The sequence below is a fragment of the Xyrauchen texanus genome, chromosome 36 (genome assembly GCF_025860055.1).
Source record: "Xyrauchen texanus isolate HMW12.3.18 chromosome 36, RBS_HiC_50CHRs, whole genome shotgun sequence".
Lineage (NCBI taxonomy): Eukaryota > Metazoa > Chordata > Actinopteri > Cypriniformes > Catostomidae > Xyrauchen > Xyrauchen texanus.
Genome location: NC_068311.1, coordinates 4,876,142 through 4,896,007, shown reverse-complemented (window position 1 = coordinate 4,896,007; position 19,866 = coordinate 4,876,142). Strand labels below are relative to the sequence as shown.

At 39.0% G+C, this 19,866-nt stretch overlaps 1 protein-coding gene across 1 annotated transcript in view; it reads left to right on the top strand.

The window, feature by feature from the left end:
* Positions 1-5,317: 5,317 nt before the first annotated feature.
* Positions 5,318-19,866, top strand: part of LOC127630079 (calsyntenin-2-like) — a 94,112-nt gene continuing 79,563 nt past the window's right edge. Inside the window, exon 1 of the mRNA XM_052107489.1 lies at positions 5,318-5,434. Within this exon, the coding sequence (XP_051963449.1) occupies positions 5,371-5,434 (64 nt within the window). The 5' untranslated portion in view covers positions 5,318-5,370. The remainder of the gene's footprint in view (positions 5,435-19,866) is intronic.

The window sequence follows — 19,866 nt, the reverse complement described above, 5'->3', positions numbered from 1 at the left end:
ATTTGACAGTTGCTTGACTTAGCAATCAGGCTTCCGATTTCTTAAAATGTAATAATTATTTGGATGTCACTTGGACGACCCCACTGAATCTGGACAAGTTTGTTTCCGTTTTAACTGATGTGCATGTGAATAATTTTGCTTGTTTTATTTTTTCCTCCAGCAGATACGTGCAATGTGCACATTATAAATAATGTTGGTTTTATTATTAAACCTAACTGTTTCATCGATGTCTGTTCTAATGAATTTTGAAGTTTAGGAAGTTCTAATGGTTCCACCAAGTTTCTAATTTCCTCTTCAGTAGACAAAGATGTGGAACTTTAAAGATGAAGATAGAATTCTATAAAGCATTATTATTTAAAATTTTTTATCCCCTTTTCTCACAATTTGGGATGCCCAATTCCCATCTTATTACGTGGCTGGTTGTTCATGACACCGTGGAGAATCTGCATGTGGAGGCTCATGCTGCTCTCAGCGATCCACACATAAATTACCACATGCCCCATTGAGAGCGAGAACCACTAATCATGACCACGAAGAGGTTACCCCATGTAACTTTACCCCCCCTAGCAACCAGGAAAATTTGTTTGCTTAGGAGTCCTGTCTGGAGTCACTCAGCATGCCCTGGATTCCAACTCATGACTCCAGGAGTGGTAGCTTTAAAAGCATTATTAATATCAATGGCCCAGGTAAATATGTCACCACTAGCAGTTTTCACTGAGGGAATGGTAGAAAAAGACTCTCTCTGTTTTATATATCTAGCCAGAAGCTTCCCAGCTAAAACAATAATGGCTATTCCTAATTTATCTTTACTCTGTTTGAGACATTTGAATTGTAGATGTTTACTTATCAATGTAATGACTCCCCTGCTCTTACTCGAGCCAGCACTATAAAAAAAATGCTCACCCCCTATCTTTCAATTTTTTTTAGCTTCCTGTGGACAAAGGTGCGTTTTTTTAAGAAACACTGTATCATACTGTATCTCTTATGCTAAAGAAAATAAATAACCTTCCTTCTTTTTATGGGGTGCCCCAACCCATTCACATTCCATGTGGAGAGAGACAATCCACTCATATTAACATTTGACATTTTGACATATAAGAAAATGATTATAAAGACCACATTCCAACATTAGTGTAACAATCAAACTCCAAACATCCCCTAGAACAAAAAATAAATAAATGGAAAAAAGACAAACATGCGCATTAACCCTGTGCACAACAGTGCCAACTGGCATCCATCCCTCCAAATTCAAACAATCCATGTACGCCTACGAGAACCCCCACGACAACTTTGCCGTTGGGTTGCTCATGTCTGGCATTTCTATACACATTTTGTGAGACAGAATTACACAGCAAAAGATAATCTATAAAACGCACTCCAGCCAATAGGCAGAATAAACACAAAGAGCATGTAGCTTCATCCATAAAACTGTCTTGAAGGTGTGTTATACTACAAAATAAGCTCCAGCCGCTAGGCAGAACCAGCACAAATATAACGCACAGATCCTTCAAACAGTCAAAAGAATGTTCAGTGAGCTGGTTCACTCTGCTGCAACATGAGTGCAACAAATGACTTACTCCAATGACTTTGCAAGAAATACTCCACAAAATAAACTCCAGCTGACACGTGGAATAAGCACTAAGAGCATGTAGATTCATCCACAAAACCATCCCGAAGGTGTCGCTCTAAAAAATAAACTCCAGAGCACACAGAATCCTCAAACAGTCAAGTGAATGTTCAGTGAGCCGGTCCACTTGGTGGTTAGTACCACAAAATAACGTACTCACTCCATTGACTTTATGAAGGACATCGCTTGCTGTGGGCATGTGATTGTTTTACGGCCATCCTTAGCATCTTTTCTCAATTTGCTGGGAATATCAGTGCAAAAGCATCCTTCCACTGATGTAAACGTTTCTTGCATTACTTGAATCGATCATGTTTCTCTCTTGTCGAGTTCGCAAAATCTGGGAACAAGAACATTTTCTTCCAAGAAAGCCTTGCTTTACTCCTCGCTTTGCGTTATCAGATGATCTCAGAAATTTGTCCAGAATTGTTTGTGGCCTGTCTCCTTCAGCGGATTGCCAAGCCAGAAACCTGTGAGCTCACTAGATTTCCAGCTTATGGCCTGCTATGTCAAGCAAACTCGGAAAGAGCCCATCCAGGAATTCCACCATATCCTGTTCTTCCACTCCCTTCTGGGACTCCCACGATACAGATGTTATTCCACCGGCTACGGTTTCCCTCCAACATTTCCCAGACACGCTCAAAATCCACCTTGGTCGCTAGTGGATAAGCAGATAATTCTCTCTCCGATGACTCCAGATAATCGATAAGTTTCTTGTCATAGTGTCAGCTTGAGCATGTAAGTGTGTTTAATGTCTCCAGAGCCCAAGGATTTTTAATTCTTTGACATATTGTCCTCCTAGAAAAAGTGACCTTAGATTTCTATAACTATAGTTATAGAAACATCTTGTCTTCATAGTCATATCATTCATATGGGGCTGTAAAGTGCCTTACATATTATGTAAACCTCGGTCCGTTGGCTCTGGGTTATTATTATCATTGGGCACCAAATATAGAGCATAAATCTACTGACGAGATGTTATCACAGGAATTGTTTTCAAGCGTGCTTTGAAGCTTGTTAATGCCTTTCACAGACACCAGCTCTGATAATTCAGAACAAGGTTATACAAAGATTGCCCTATACAAAACATTGTTACCCCTCTGTCTCGTCCACATTAACCAGTGCTAACATGCTGAAAGCTCAGTGGGACATCTCTGTTGGTCAAGCTCACCTATTCGGGACAGAACTCTTTCAGTTTTTGTCCCATTTATAACTCTGACTTAACATTTGATCCATTGACTGCTGTATTCATCTGGCATAATCAAGAATGCTGAATGTCAAAAAGTCATTCTGTCTCATTAAATATAAAAGTAAGGCCACTCTTCAAAGCCTGGCTCACATATAACACCTACACATTATACATCGGAAAGAATTAAACATAACTTGAGTGCAACGCGGTAAAGAGAGTAACCTCTCTTCAGTTATTGTAAATTTCCATCAGAAGAGTTGCTAGTGGATCAAAGTTCAGGTTGATTGAAAGTGTTTTCACTGTTTTCAGGGATATGAAAAGCATTATTCAGTCTGTGATTTTCAGGCATAACATGTCATTTTTTATTTTTACATTTAATCTTTAAAATAAAATATATTAATGTGTATTTTTAATGTTTAAACAGTTAATTTTAGTATGCAAACACAACAGAAAACGTTCTGGTAAGACCAGATAAATGGCAAAGGAAAAATATTAGCAGACTGTAGTTTATAACAATGACCACTAGGCGGAGCTAAAATGCTGCGGGTAAAATCTCAGCGGATTAAAAAGACCATTCATCACATTCTTCCGATTTATTATGCAGTAATTATTATTTTTTTTTATATGTAACAAATAATATATTGAGTAATTATATTTTAGCATTTCGTCAACACACTCAAAGGTGTTGGTAGTCTAATAGACCTAGCTATAGAGTAAACGTTTGCAGGGTAAAACTTCGACAGGGTTGAATGGGAGATCACAGCAAATATAATTTCTTTTCACTTACCAATTGCTCCAAGAGCAAAAGCAAATATCTCTATTACTTTTGAATGACCTTCCAGAAGAGGAAAAAATAGAGAGTGGTGGATTTAGACAGTCAGATGGGAGAAGATGACAAATTTACTGTCAATCTCTCATCAGCTGTAATAGTGTCAGAACTACTGTCAGACCTGGGCTCTGAGAGTCAAATTGAAAAAACTAAAATTATGATCTTCCAGAAAAACTCTGGACAAGAACACATGTATAATAAAATAAATGCTTATTTTATTTGATATTATATAGCATATATTGTTATAGTTTTTATTTTATTGATTACCTGGCACCTTATTTTAATTCTATTTTTATTGTTATTGGTTACTGTTTTATTGTTAGCAATTTTGTATGTAAACATAATCATGCTAATAAAGTACTGTAAATTGAAATTGAAAATTGAAACCTCCTTGCAGGTGTGGTAATTATTATTATTTTTTTGACTAATTCCAGGGTAATATAACACAAAGCATAATGTTATAAATGTAAACACAATATTATAAAAATGTATAACACAAAAATGCATCATCACAGTCTGTGGAAAAGTGTCTATTGTTTAAATTGGGACTTTGAAAAACTTTAGATAGGTAGATAGTCTTTCTCTCTTTCTCTCACGCGCGCGCGCGCACACAGAGAGAATGAGGAGTCTCTCTCTCATACACACACACAAACACAGAGTATGATTCTCTCTCTCACACACACAGGCACGCACACGCATACACACACACACACACACACACACAGAGTATGATGAGTCTCTCTCACACACACAGTGTATTGGGAGTCTCTCTCTATTTCTCACTCACACACACACACACACACACACACACACACACACACACACACACACACACAGAGTATGAGGAGTCTCTCTCTCTCACACACACACACACACACAAACACACACACACACACACACAGAGTATGAGGAGTCTCTCTCTCTCTCACACACACACACACACAGAGTATGATGAGTCTCTCTCTATTTCTCACTCACACACACACACACACACATACACAGAGTATGATTCTCTCTCACACACACACACACACACACACACACACACACACACACACACACACACACACACACACACACACACACACACACACACATGTTGGTGCAGCTATCCTTATGAGGACTCTCCATAGACATAATGATTTTTATTCTGTACAAACTATAGATTCTATCCCCTAAACCTAACATAACCCCTAAACCTAACCCTCACAAAAAACTTTCTGCATTTTTACATTTTCAATAAAACATTGTTTAGTATGATTTTTAAGCGATTTGAATTATGGGGACAATAGAAATGTCCTCATAAACCACATAAACAAGCCCACACACACACACACACACACATCACAGACAGAGTGTGATGAGTCTCTCACTCTCTCTCACACACACACACACACACACATCACAGACAGAGTGTGATGAGTCTCTCTCTCTCACACACACACACACAGACACAGAGTATGATGAGTCTCTCTCTCTCTCTCTCTCTCTCTCTCTCTCTCACACACACACACAAACACACAGAGTACGAGGAGTCTCAAGCTCTCTCGGATAGTACACATGTATTTCCAGCTCACGACAGAGCACAAGCTCACCTGAAATCCATAAGCAACTCATATCATATCTGTTGTTTTATTTAAATGTTAATATTCTCATCCTGCATTAACCTGCTAATTAATAAGAGAGGAAGATCTGGAAGAACAGAAAGACTGGAGGACTTTTACTACAATGACAAGAATATTGACATTGATGTTTCTCGCACTCGGATTGTCCTGCGTGCTCGCACAAAGAGGTAAGACAACAGCTCATCAACATATCCATCACTCAACTTATAAACAGGTTATAATTACTTTCTTTGGCAAAACCTTACAAAGACAGGTCCTGTTAATACTGTCATGTACATTTTAAAGGGATAATTCATCCCAAAATGGAAATGATCTCATCATTTACTCATTCCATCCCAGATGGGAATGACTTTCGTTCTTCAGCAAAACACAAATTAAGATTTTCAGACGATCGTATCAGCTCTGTAGGTCCTACAGTGCAAGTAAATGGTGACCACCAATTGTACTTACAGCGCATAGTGAATAAGACATTTACTTATAGCACACGTGAAGCACTTTAACCTTGAGCTGCATCCGATAACGTAGGCAGCTGACTTGCTATGTGCTGCCTAATCAGTTAATGGCTTAACTGACATCTGTTTTGAATGAATTGAACTCTTAAGGAAACTGGTCTCCGAACAGTTTGAAAAGCACCTTATTTCCATCCTACCTCCGTATACAGCCTCCGGCTTTTTTCCTGGTTTCAGATGCAGCCTTGAAGTTGCACTCACATGCTCCTGCGGATCCAGAACGAGCCTCAACCTCCTGACAGTTTATGGTTTACGGTTATGATTTGTGAATCAGAGGAACTTTTGTTCCTGATCCTTGATCCCTGAAGTTTTTTATTCTAGCTGATAGAATAAGTGCTTCAGAGAAGATATTAAATGAGTGCTCGATGGGAAGAAAACTTTGGATTTTCATGAGGTTCGTGAATGACATCTGTTTAAACGAGATATTTGCATATTTGCAAACAGAATATAATACAAATTTCATTGATATTTGCCTTTTATCATTTGAAAAGTTACAGGGAACTGTTGAGGATAGACTGTTAAAATACGAGCTTCAGAAGAAGATTTATAAGCATTCAACAGGATGCTGGATCTGCTGAAGTTGTGTGAGGTTGGTTTATTACATCTGTATATGAGATATGCTTATATTTGAAGATGGTATATACAGTATGATATTAGTTTTATTTATATTTGCCTTTTTCTCATTAGACAAGATGGCTAAAAGTTTCAGGGAACTGTTGAGGAGAGAGAGGGAGAATGAAACGTGCGAGCACTTTAACATGAGCTCAAATGTGTCTGCTGCGGCTCTGATATGCAGACCGTTTAAATGACAATGTGTTTCACACCAGTCTATTATTGTAGTAACACGATGGCATGTAGCAACAAAATGAACTGTGACTGTTCTTTTTCTCAGTCACTTCAATTTTCGGGGAAGAAAAAAATCGTCCAAATGGGGAAACGAATCGACCGATGCTGATAATTAAAAAAGTCAGAATATCGTCCGATTCATCGGCCTCTCCGATATATCGGTCGACGACTTAAACAGGAGAAGCAAATCCAAAACAGACATGTATGAATTAACCATCATGATGTAAAGTTAACAGCCACTGCAGGTCTACTGCAGTTTCACTATGTATAGGTTTTTATTTTTAGCCTTCTTTTCCAAATAGCCTGTAAGATGCCACATTGGGTGTATGCAGATTGTATTTGATTTATTTAATCGTCACATCATAAAGCATCGTTCATATTGTTCAAAAACTAAATATCCAAGGTAAAACTGCTTTAGAAAAGATGACCATGAGGTTCAGTAGTTCGTAAGTTAATGAAATCCTGTAATAAGGATAGTGTAAATCAGTTTGGCTCACTGTCTGTGGAGGAGGGCCTGAGGCTCGAGATTTGACCCAAGCTCGAATACACCCCATAGAAGCCAAGATCGGGCAGCGAGTCACTTTTTCAGAGCCTCATGAAACATGGAAAGCAATGTGGGGGTATAGACTTTTTGGTGGGAAAATCTGCTGAATGGGAGAGCCCACAATACAAATAAATGTGAGTTAGCTCACACAGTATTCACACGGGAGAACCCTCACTGTGATTTGAACGGGAGATCGAGATCTGCCTTTTTTGATGCAATAGACGGTGGTTAGGTTGTCGCAATAGACTAAAATGCTTTTAGGGGTCCATTCCAGCCCCCATAGAGAGGCTGATACCACAATGGGGTAAAGATCGAACAGGGCGAAGGAAGCTGAGTGAGGACGTAAATTAATCAGATCGGGGGGCCAGGTCGACGTGAAACAACGGCCCTGGTAGAATCCTCCGATTCTGATGAACTAGGCTTCGCCTGTGTACAAATGGATGTTGTTAGGGGAGGAAATTAAATCATCTTAAAAGAAGTTGAAACTGTTCCAGTGCTTGAGAAAATTTAGCCATAGTTGCAAGTCTGCACAGCATGATTTGTCTAGGGCTGCGGGGTCATTTATTGTATTGACAGTTGAGGCTAATAAGAGGAGATGAGAAATGAAAGGGCATCATTGAGGGATTATGCTCATGGCAAAATTTAGATGACCGAGGAGGGAAAACAGATCGTTCTTGGTACGACTTGGATAGGAAGTTGGAGATTACTGAAATAATCCTATCGATCTTTTCTTTAGGAAGGGTTTGAAATTTTGCAGAGTCAAGCCGGTTTTTTCTTCTGAGTTTGGAATCCCTGAATCGGAGAAGACTTTCTGCAGTGCTTAGGTGAAGAGCTGGAGAAGAATTATGTGGCAAGACGGTGAGGAAATCATCGAGCAGGTGAATGAGTTAAGGTATGGAGTGGAACCAAAGAAGTAGACGAAAATAGAACCAAAGAAGCCAAAGAGGTGCCAGAAGTCGGAGTGTGTGGGCATGATTTTAAACGCCAAAGTTATGTCAACCTTTATGAGCCATGCGCCTCTGCCTACATTTTTGATCATTTGGATGACTTGGTCGACGTCGATTCATCGATTGATATCAGACTGTTGATGCTTGGGTGTGGTCCATTATGGGGGTGGAAAGGTTTATAAGGAGGCATTCGAAAGGGCCTATCGTGAAGCTAGATTTAACTTCCTTACTTAATATATAATTGACTACCTTTGGTTTGGAGAGCACTGATTGTAAGTTTCGACAGATGAGATTAGGAAGACTCTCTATTCCAGGGTTGAAGCCATGTTTTAGCCCAGACAATAAAAACCAGGAGAGCGATGTATCATGTTAGTTAGCAAGTTCTTTGGCAAGTAGAGAAATAATGACAGGAGTTCTGAGGTACTTTTTGAGATTTTAATTTTTTGAAGCTTTTTAAAACTCAACGTAGAGTCAACCCACGGAAGGCTGCTGGACCAGACAACATTCCTGGCAGAGTGCTTAGAGGATGAGCAGACCAGCTGGCAGATGTTCTTACCAACATCTTCAACATCTCTCTGAGCAGCGCCATCGTTCCAACATGCTTCAAGGCCTCCACCATCATCTCCATGCCAAAGAAGTCTTCAGTGTCCTGCCTCAATGACTACCGCCCTGTCGCACTCACACCCATCATCATGAAGTGCTTCGAGAGGCTCGTCATGAGGCACATTAAGACCCAGCTGCCCCCTCACTAGACCCACTGCAGTTTGCGTATCGTCACAACCGTTCAACAGACCCATGGATAGGAAGGGAAGAGAAGAAAAAACATTGGTAGAAAGAGCAGTTAGCACAGAATGAGCAGAGGTTTTTAGAGGATCTGTCATAGAAGAGAGGGAAGAATGGCCGGTATGTGCGGTGTAAAATCCTGGAGACAGAGGATGATCTGATTGCGAATTGGGAGGTAAGTTTCCTGAAAGCTCTGCTGTTGAGCGAGGATTTGCACTGGGAGGTTGGAAAGAGAGAGAGGAGGGAGGCGGAAATAGTGACATGTGCTCAGCGACTGGAGAGTCTTTGCAGGCATTGCACTTCCTTGTTTACTTTGGGAGAAATTTGGTTGGTTGAGACGGAAGGATTGCAGGTGTTTTGGATGTTTTTTGTCAAGGAGCAGCCGATTTGGAGTGCTTGGAGCATTTAGGAGGGATAGGGGATGGAGTAGATGTTGACAGGGTGAGTGAATCCCCACGTTTTGCTGAGACGTACAGATCGTAGCACTGCGTTTTGTTTAAACGGCAAGAGAATGTGATGTCTGCGGCTGCTAAAGCGTGCCACAAGCCATTAACGGTCCACTTGGGAATGTTGGTAATGGCTGGGTAATTGGACATGTTTTAGGTGTTAGTCGAGGAGGTTTGAGAAGATCTCAAGTAAGGTGGAGAAGATGTGTTTCTGCAGTGGCATGGGGGTGGGGGTGGGGTTGGTGGTGGATGATTCCATGCGTATAGCATGGCGACCCTGATTCACGTCTGGAGGTTGAGAAACAGCATTTGGAGAAGGAGAGATGATCCCGGACTCAACTAGCTGCTGTGGAGTGTCAGGGACAGTTGAGAATTCCTCATTGGAGGTGAAGAGTTCGAGTTCAGCTTAGGGCAGGGCAGAATGCCACAAGAAAGGTAAGCAGCTGTTTGTATATGATTACTCTGGCAATGAGATTGGTCGGATTTAATGAACATGTTCCTCCCGAACTTTATTATGAAACTCCATTTAGTGTAAGAGATTATACATCTAGATTTTTTCAATGTTTTCTCTGCCAAAATAGTTCAAAAACAGAGGCTTGATACAAAATGTAATGCCTCTCTCTCTCTCATATAGATGTTGGCTAGTTGAATCACAAAAAGCAGAGAAACATATAGGGGAACATCAGTCTAATAGGAGAAATTACACACTTGTGACTGTGACTAACAAACCCTGTGCTGTGTTAATTAATATACAGGCTTATGAGAAGGAGAAGGAGGCTTTTTAAGAATCTCATTCAGTTTGGAAAGTTGCATGTGGAGGGGGAGGCAGATTCAAGTTTTTTTCACACTGGGCACATTTGCTGCAGTCTGAATCCAAGTGCGATTGTTCCCGGCGCCCCCTGCAGCGTTGGTCTAGTTTCAGACTCTTGTATGATTCTGTCAAACACATTTGTGCATCTGTGCTTTGCATGCTGTAATTCAGCAGTTGTACATGTCCATGGGAAGGAGACTATATCTGATGCTAACTATCTTTTTTGAGGACACTTCTGGTTGCATGCTCACTCACTCACATATCTAAAAGGTACCTCACCTTTTCTGTGGGCCGCAACATTTCGCTGCCACTCATGATGCACGTGTGTGTGTTTGTGCAACTGATTATGTCATCATGCTTAAATCAGAAAAAATACATGCACAAGTAATTTTACTAAGTGTGGGCCACTAAGCTTTTAAAATGTAAATGCTTCACATTTTACTAAATAAACACCTCAATTTTAATTATTTTTGTAGATTTATACGTCAAACATCATAACCAGCAAATTAAATCTTTAATTTCTGAATCTGAAATTCTTTGTAATTTTGTTCTGTCTTTTCATTTTTATCCCTGCAATGAAAACAGATTCAGTATGTAGCATTGACAAGGAGTTCAGTATAATGTGAGGTTCAATGGGTTATTTGCTCAATGGGTTTATTAGAAACAATGGGGGTTAGTGGAAAATATACCTAAATAATTTAGAGTCAAGGTAAACACATCATTTGTAAATAAACACATTTTTCATTAATAAAAAACATCATATTCTTCTCATTTTAGCTGCTCCAGCATGGAAAATAATGGCAGACTGTGTGTAGATCACTCAGGGGAGGATCTATGATAATAGGGTGGAGTCCGTCACCAGTCATGGGTGAGGCCTGCTCTAATGTGATGTCACTTTAGAGCATAAATGAAAACCATTCATTTTGACACATATTTAATAGAAATATAAGAACAAGGAGTGGGTGGACTTTTAACAATGTAGGGTGATTGTGTACACACACTGCCTACTCACATTTATGTACAAACACCATTGGAGCAACTTCCAAAATGGCCGCCGAACAGTGGTAGCACATGTTCCCAAATAACTCAAGAACAAAACAACTGATTGGCACCAAATAAAAAGTTAAATGATACCAACAAATGTTTGCATTTCCTCGGCAACTGTTTTTTTTTAGTTTCCTCGGTAACAGTTTTTTAAAATAGTAATTGGGCTTATGTGGCGCTTACGTGGGCTTAATTGGGTCACTTCCCCCTATATCCTAATGTAAAAATTTTTTAGAGGTTATTCAATAGTACACATTTCTAGGCTGTATGATACTCAACACAAGCTTCCAATCACATTTTAAAACAATGCTGCACGTAGTATAAATGCAGGCTTTGTTCACCTTGGGTGCTTTATTTCTTTCAGAAGAATTTATAAATTTTTTATTTAATGTTAAATTGGGCTTTACATGCCAGAGTAGCAATAGAAATAGTGTAAGTTCTATATAGTGCTTGCTTTAAACCCTTCTAATAAGAGTAACTTTATAATCCTGCCATCTCACTTTCTCATTATAGCTTATGGAAGGAGCTCAAATTAGAAAAGTGTGTGTGTGTGTGTGTGTGTGTGTGTGTGTGTGTGTGTGTGTGTGTAGAGAGAGAGAGAGAGAGAGAGATGAAATCAAAAGACTGAAAGTGTTTTTCATTTCAAACACAGATATGGTCAGAGGCAGTGAAATATAAACACACACACACACACACACACACACACACACACACACACACACACACACACACACACACACACACAATGATCACCCAAATTCTAAGTTCACACCTACACATACTTTGCTTTTAATTAGTCAACACTTTTCTTAGAATTTTATTTGTACTGTCCCTGCTGGATTACATTTGTTTTAACCCTTTATTCTGATTTGAAGCAACAAGAGGTCACAGTTTAGCGTTTATGTCTTTCATTATCAACAGGTCAATCACATGCTTTTGTAAGAGAACATTTACATTACATTTATGCATTTGGAAGACACTTTTATCCAAAGTGACCTACAGTGCACTTATTACAGGGACAATCGCCCCAGAGCAACCTGGAGTTAAGTGCATTGCTCAAGGACACAATGGTGGTGGCTGTGGGGCTTGAACCAGCGTCCTTCTGATTACCAGATTACCAGTTATGTGCTTAGACCACTACACCACCACCACTCTTAAAATGAATGAAATGTCTACTTTTGTTTGCAATGTGTGATGTAATGTGTATCTAAACTAAGGGAAACTACCAGAATTTACTTAGTTATCTATTCAAGTTCTAAGTATATATGTAACAAATTTACTGTGAATGAAAAAAGTTTTGGATACTTTGCGAGTCTAATACCAGTGACCCTTCACATTCTATAGTTCCTGTTAATGTATCAATGGGAGGAATCGTAACACATTGAATATGGTAGCTGAATGGAAGTCTCACCTTACAATTAAAACATCCAATCACCTTTTAAATAGAGACATTGCCTGTTTGTTTGAGACATATCCAGCTGCAGACCCGCAGCACCACCAGTTTCAGAACCCCAGCGCCAGAACCTGAAGTGAGGGGCGGAGTTATTGACAATGAGACAAGCATGGCGGAGAGCATGGTGAGTTGTGTAACGTTTTTGACATCATGTTGTGAAAAATTATCGCATATATTAAGTTCAGCGTTTATCTGCTAAATATTTAATTTTGTGCATAACTTTATCATCTTAATGAAGCTTGAATATGTTGTCATACTTTACTGTATTAAAAAAAAAATTCTACGGATGGTTCGATACATTTTTGCGTGTTGTAAATGAGCCTTGCGGTGACGTTTTGAAGACATCTTGTGAAGGTGTTAAAGTGTTTGTTCCACGTTCCTCTGTTATATGCATTGTTTGTGAGTTAATGTTACCTTATAGTTGAGGTTTTTTTTTACGTTGAGATTATTGTGTGGTGCTTTCATCTCTTGTAGAGACATTTCGAATGAATGAAGACCACAAGGAAAAGGCCCATAACAATCTCCTGGAACTTTCTGAAGCTTCCAGAGAGCCCTTTCTATTTCATTTTGTGTTCAGGGATGACATGGAGTTATTTTAGCAAGAATGTAAGGACAAAATGGGCCTGAGAGTGAATTCCTCATTTGATACATTTTAAGTTTAATTTATACAGGATTGTCATGATAAAATGGGCCTAGGGGTGAATTGGTCATTTGTTGTATATATTTTTATTGTTTCTTTTAAAATGATGCTGAATTTTCTCTCTTTTTAGTTTTTTGACATGTTTTATTTTACATAAAGAAAAATGCATGCTGCACATGTTCTTGTGAAATAAAGTATATTTTATATAAAATGCCCATAAGTTTCAAGCATTTTTTTCACCAACATGATCAGGAAGTAACTCTCATAATACAATGAAACGGATAACTATATACAATTATATTACACAAGATCAATGTTTTAAAGTGCTTATTGTACTGTACCTTAAAGAATCATTATAACATACGTATAAAGTATGATGTTTCGTTTGTAATAAAAGCAAAGTACTCTCCAAAACGTTAGGTGGCGCTACTCGGTTTCGAACGTAAGCTCCGCCCCTCACTTCAGGTTCTGGCGCTGGGGTTCTGAAACTGGGGTTCTGAAACTGGTGGTGCTGCGGGTCTGCAGCTGGATACTATTGGTTTGTTTAGCTGAGAACGTACTTGTGCATTAGCTAAACCAGACTGAAAAATCACATTTCTTTTAGCATGATCTCAGCTAAAGAAGAACCATTTATTATAATATAATTGACAGATTTTATTGATGATTTGAAAAGTGTAATTTAGTAGATAAGAGCTATACTTGTATTCATAGAAAATAGCGTCCTGCAGGATGTCTGGAGGCATTATGAACATGGCTGCTAAGTGACTGACTAGCCTTCATGGGACTTTGGCTGTAATGTTATGATTGGGGTAATATATTAAGGCCATTGAAAAAGCTATAATTGTTGATCGCAAATCTAAATATTGGCACATATTGGCACAAAATAGCCATGTTCCCTGAGAATGACCCGCTTTTTTGAAGTTGGATTGAAGGATGTTTTGCTGGTTAGAATAGGTGTACACAATGAAACATCTTCACCAGCACAAACTAATCACACTAATATTAACCATGAAATATATAATGAATCCCTTGAGTCATTTTTAGCAGACACAAGCAGAAAAAATATTCTGGTGCTGTTTTAAAATGTTCAAACGTTTGATGTGTTCTGATAAAATGTAGATTTGTTTTACAAACGTGATTTGTGGACGAGAGAGAGAGAGAGAGATAGAGAGAGAGAGATCATTGAAATAGAACTGCTGTCGGAAAACACGTCATAGAATTTTCATCCTCTTCTTTATTGTTCACTTCACTTTTATAAATATAGTTTTTAAAATATTTTACACACTCAGGGCCCTATTTAAAGCGTGCAAACGCTAAGCGCCAGCGCAATGCCTTAACTCATAAGCGCAAAGTCAATGGGCATGGCCATGAAGTATTGGTATTTTCATGCAAGCATGCGCTAAGTGTAGGCGCAATTGGGTTTGGTGAAATCGTGCACCGTTAAATTTTCAGATTTTCATCTACTGACAAATCATGGCTAGTATTAACAGTGATTGTATCGGCACGCACTTCACTTCTACCGGTCTACATTGATTTTGAAAAAGATTATTTGTTTTTTGAAACACAAAATAATGAAACCAAAAATGTTCTTAAATTCAAATTACACTTCAAACAAAACAAAAATATAATCAAAATAACAAAGTGGTCAAAAACTCATACAAATCCATTCATACTCTCTCCTTCTTCCACCGGCCCCTGAACAATAAAAATAGTAATACTTATAATTGTAAAAATAAACCACGCCCTCTTCAATATGTAACAAATAGCTCATAATTTTTTGTTTCAACAAACGGCTTCAACAGCGATCGTCAAGGACAATATTATTTGGACATGAATTTTATTACCATCTGCTGGTGAAATCTCCAAACTGTAAATGCGGGAACTGAATTTGGACTTTGCACTGAGAGAAGACATGGTATTGAAACGTCTTAGAGCAAAGACCAAATTCTAAGGAAAATAGCATAATGTGCTTTGCGCCACTTCACAATAAACCCACAGTAGCGCAAACAGTCCCACCAACGGCCATTTGTCCTATGCGCTGAGACGAAAAATGTTATAAGACGTTGTGCACGGACGTAGCATTTTGCACTCACGAAAATAGAGCTCTAAGTCTTATTAAAGTCACATATTAGATGCAAATGTAAATGATCTCTTTTCAGTATGCACAATAATGAAAAATATTTGTTGTGGTTGGAAGTTGGAATAGCCTTTAATTCAGTGCTCGCTAGCTCCAATCCTGCTGTTGTTCATGACAATAGTATAAATCAGATTTTATATGGGCTTAATTTGAGACAATACAATTGCCTTTGTGGGACTGTGTGTGTGTGCATGTGTGTGTCTGTAAAAGAGAGAGAGAGAGAGAGAGAGAGAGAGAGAGAGAACTGCATAATACCTCTTATAAAATATCTTTGTTCAGAGTTTTATCAGTGCCCAGGCACACACTAGCTGACTGACGATATTAAGCTTAAACTTCTACCTTATTGATGATTCACTTAGCTCAAGGAGGAAAAACAAATTTACTTATTTAATAAATGAAACAGGAAAGTTAAAAATAGAAGTGGGACAGAGATAGATAGACACAGAGAGAGAGAAAGACAGAGAGAGGAATGAAAGAGAGAGATAATAGCAGCATGCATCTTCATCTCTTTTTGGATGTCGTCTCTCTCCTTGACAATTTCTTAGTTGTTTTTAAAGGAGCAGTTCACCCCCAAATGTTTTATTCTATCATCTTATACTCACCATCATTACAAACATGTATGCTGTTTTTTTGTAGTTATGCAAGTTTTCATCTCAAACATTATAAACAGCAATATAAACAACACTCACACTCTTTTTGCTACTGTAAAGAAACTAACTAACCCTCCCAACACAGGTTCCCAGTGAAATGCTGCCTGACAGCAAATGCAACCAATTTGCATAATTTTTCATGAAGATCAATGATGTTAAAATCAGCTCGTCCTAATGTTGCACTGAGGTGAAACAGATCCCACCACAAAAACTTCAAAAATAAGTCTGAATTTGTGGCAGTTTATGGTAAAATCCTGTAAGAAATAGTACAGCATCTTAAAACGTCAACCTGCTATCTTGACACACTCCCCACGTCATTTTTCAAAAATGTGTTTAACTGTCTGGAAAACGATCTGTTAAAAATAGTCAATGCCTCAATCCTTTCTGTCACGTTTCCAAAGTTCCTAAAAACTGCAGTTGTCAAGCCCCTTCTAAAAAAAGAGCAATCTGCATAATTCTATATTAAACAACTACAGACCAATCTCAAGACTTCCTTTCACAGGCAAGATAATTTAAAAGATTGTTTTCAATCAGCTGAACAAATTCTTGATCTCAAATAGCTTCTTGGACAATTTCCAGTTTGGTATCCGACCGCATCACAGCACAGAGATGGCACTTATAAAAATACTTAATGATATTTGGCTAAATACTTATTCAGGCAAAATATCAGTATTGGTATTACTAGATCTCAGTGCTGCCTTTGACACTGTTGACCACAACATTCTTCTAGACAGATTGGAAAACTGGGTTGGGCTCTCTGGGACGGTCCTCAGCTGGTTCAGGTCCTATCTAGATGGTAGGGGTTACTATGTGAACATTGGCAACTATGAATCTGAGTGGTCATCCATGACATGTGGAGTCCCACAAGGCTCAGTTCTTGCACCGCTCCTTTTTAACCTATATCTGCTCCCACTAGGCCAAATTATGAAAAAGAACCAAATTGCATACAATAGCTATGCAGACGACACCCAGATTTACCTAGCCCTATCGCCAAATGACTACAGCCACATAAACACTCTGTGCAAGTGCATTGATGAAATCAACAGTTCGATGTGTCAAAACATCATTCAGTTAAACAACAACAAGCCAGAGGTCATTGTATGTTGTTGCCAAATACAAGTCAAAATGACTTGACAAAGGCAAAATTCCCAAGGTGAACACATACCTTGACTCCAGGGGTCTAAAGACAAAAATTCAAGTCAGGAAACTTGGTGTCATTTTGAAGTCATACCTTAGTTTCAGAAGTCATATCAAAGCAATAGCTAAATTAGCCTATTATCATCTATCTAAAAAATATGTTTGTGTCTAGTCAAGACTTAGAGAAACTTGTTCATGCATTCATTATCAGTAGGGTGGACTACTGCAATGGACTTCTCAATGGCCTTCCCAAAAAGACCACTAGACACCCGCAGCTCATTCATTTACATTTACATTTACAATTATGCATTTGGCAGATGCTTTTATCCAAAGCGACTTACAGTGCACTTATTACAGGGACAATTCCCCCGGAGCAACCTGGAGTTAAGTGCCTTGCTCAAGGACACAATGATGGGGCTGTGGGGATCAAACCAATGACCTTCTGATTACCAGTTATGCAGTTTAGCCCACTTCGCCACCACCACTCCATATGCATATCATTCAGAATGCAGCTGCCAGGATTCTCACCCGAACCAAAAAATCTGAGCATAATACTCCAGTCCTCATGCCTTTACTCTGGCTTCTAATTACATTTAGCATTTAAAAGTACTACAACTCATTTATAAATCACTCAATGTCTTGCTATGCTTGTTGAATTTAAATCTAAAAAAACACTCAGATCATTAGGATCATGTCATTTAGAAATACCAAGGTTTCACTCAAAACATGGTGAGACTGCGTTTAGCTATTATTATATTACTAATATATCTATTTTTACCCGATCTGGTAATATCCCATCTTCAGACTTTAGCACTACAGAAAAACGATCCACTCTACTTCCCTCTTTATTCACCTGCAAATGTCTCACCTCACCAACTTTCCTCCCTCAATATTCCTCTTTATCTATTCCATTGATGACCAAAGACAATGAACGTTCATTGTTCTCAGGGCAGCGTCGATCGTGCCACTGATTAACTTGTCAAGCAACACCTGTGTCAACCTGATTTCACTCCCTACTTATGCCCTCATGTTTCTCTGTTTCATGGCCAGATTGTATACCAAGTTGAGTACTAACCTCACTCTCTTTGTTTAGCCGGTCCTATCTTTTCATTCTGTTGGTTACCTGCTTTGTGCGTGTTGTGGTTGCCTTCCAGTCTCCACTGAGTTAGCCTGGCAATCCACAGAGGAATTCCTGTCAATGTCTGTGTGCTGGGGATCTACAACTCTGCTGCTACTCTTTGTACGATGGACATCGTTTGCATCACCTAGCTTCAACAGAGGATTCTGCCAATCTACTCCTGACTTTCATGGCGCACACACTCCTCCTACGAACAGACTATTTACTATATGTGTGGTGGTGCATCATTGACTTTCACTGATATTTATAAGAAATATTTTGAAACTGTTCCTCTCTTTCTGGGTCGTTCTGTCCTACACCTACACGACACGTACAGTTTCACCGTCAATGATGTTGATGCATATATCTTTAAATTCTAGATGTGATTGTGTGCTGTGTCTGCTTTTATGTGAATGACCCACACTTAATATTTCAGGACATTTTGTCTGATTGGTTCTTATTAATTTAGTAGCCTTTTGAATATTGTAATTTTTACTGGATGTTGGATTACTACACAAAGTGTGTACAAGTTAATTTACATGTACATTTTAGATGTGAGTTTTTGGAGCTTAAGTCATCATGTATTATTTTTTTTTTAACTGAAACTGTGGCCAGGGATCATATATTAATGGTGGAGAGTCTGTGTGTTCTGATTTACACCTCCCTCTCTCTTTGAACTATTGGGAAGAAATGTGTGTAAATTTGTGTGTAAAAATTATTACATAGCCTTTTTTCATATTTGGTAGCATTGCCGTTATATTGTTTAACTTGGGTCAAACATTTTGAGTAGCCTTCCACAAGCTTCTCACAATAAGATGCTGGAATTTTGGCCTATTCTTCAAGACATAACTGGTGTAACTGAGTCAGTTTTGTAAGCCTTCTTGCTTGCACAAGCTTTTTCAGTTCTGCCCATACATTTTCTATTGTATTGAGGTCAGGGCTTTGTGATGGCCACTCCAATACCTTGACTTTGTTTTCCTTAAGCCATTTTGCCACCACTTTGGGGGTATGCTTGTGGTCATTGCCCATTTGGAAGCCCCATTTGTGACCAAGGTTTAACTTCCTGGCTTATGTCTTGAGCTGTTGCTTCAGTATATCATCATCATTTTCCTTGATTCCATCTATTTTGTGAAGTGCACCAGTCCCTCCTGCAGCAAAGCACCCCCACAACATGATGCTGCCATGCCCATGCTTCACGGTTGGGATGGTGTTCTTTGGCTTGCAAGCCTCATCCTTTTTCCTCCAAACATAACAATGGTCATTATGGCCAAACAGTAAAAAATAAAAAAAAATATTTACTGCTCACTTCATGGCCAAACACTCCTTCTCTGTTGTGCTGTACCTTGTCTCCATTAGTGAGAATTTGTGTCTAATGTACAGCATGGGGCGCTCCTCCCCCTCCATCATCTGGGACAGTACTGCTCCCAACCCCCTGTCTGATGCATCCGTCTACAATATAAAAGGGAGAGAGAAGTCAAGAGAGAGTAAGACTGGCCCACTGCAAAGTACAGCTTTCACCTGCGTGAATGCCTGCT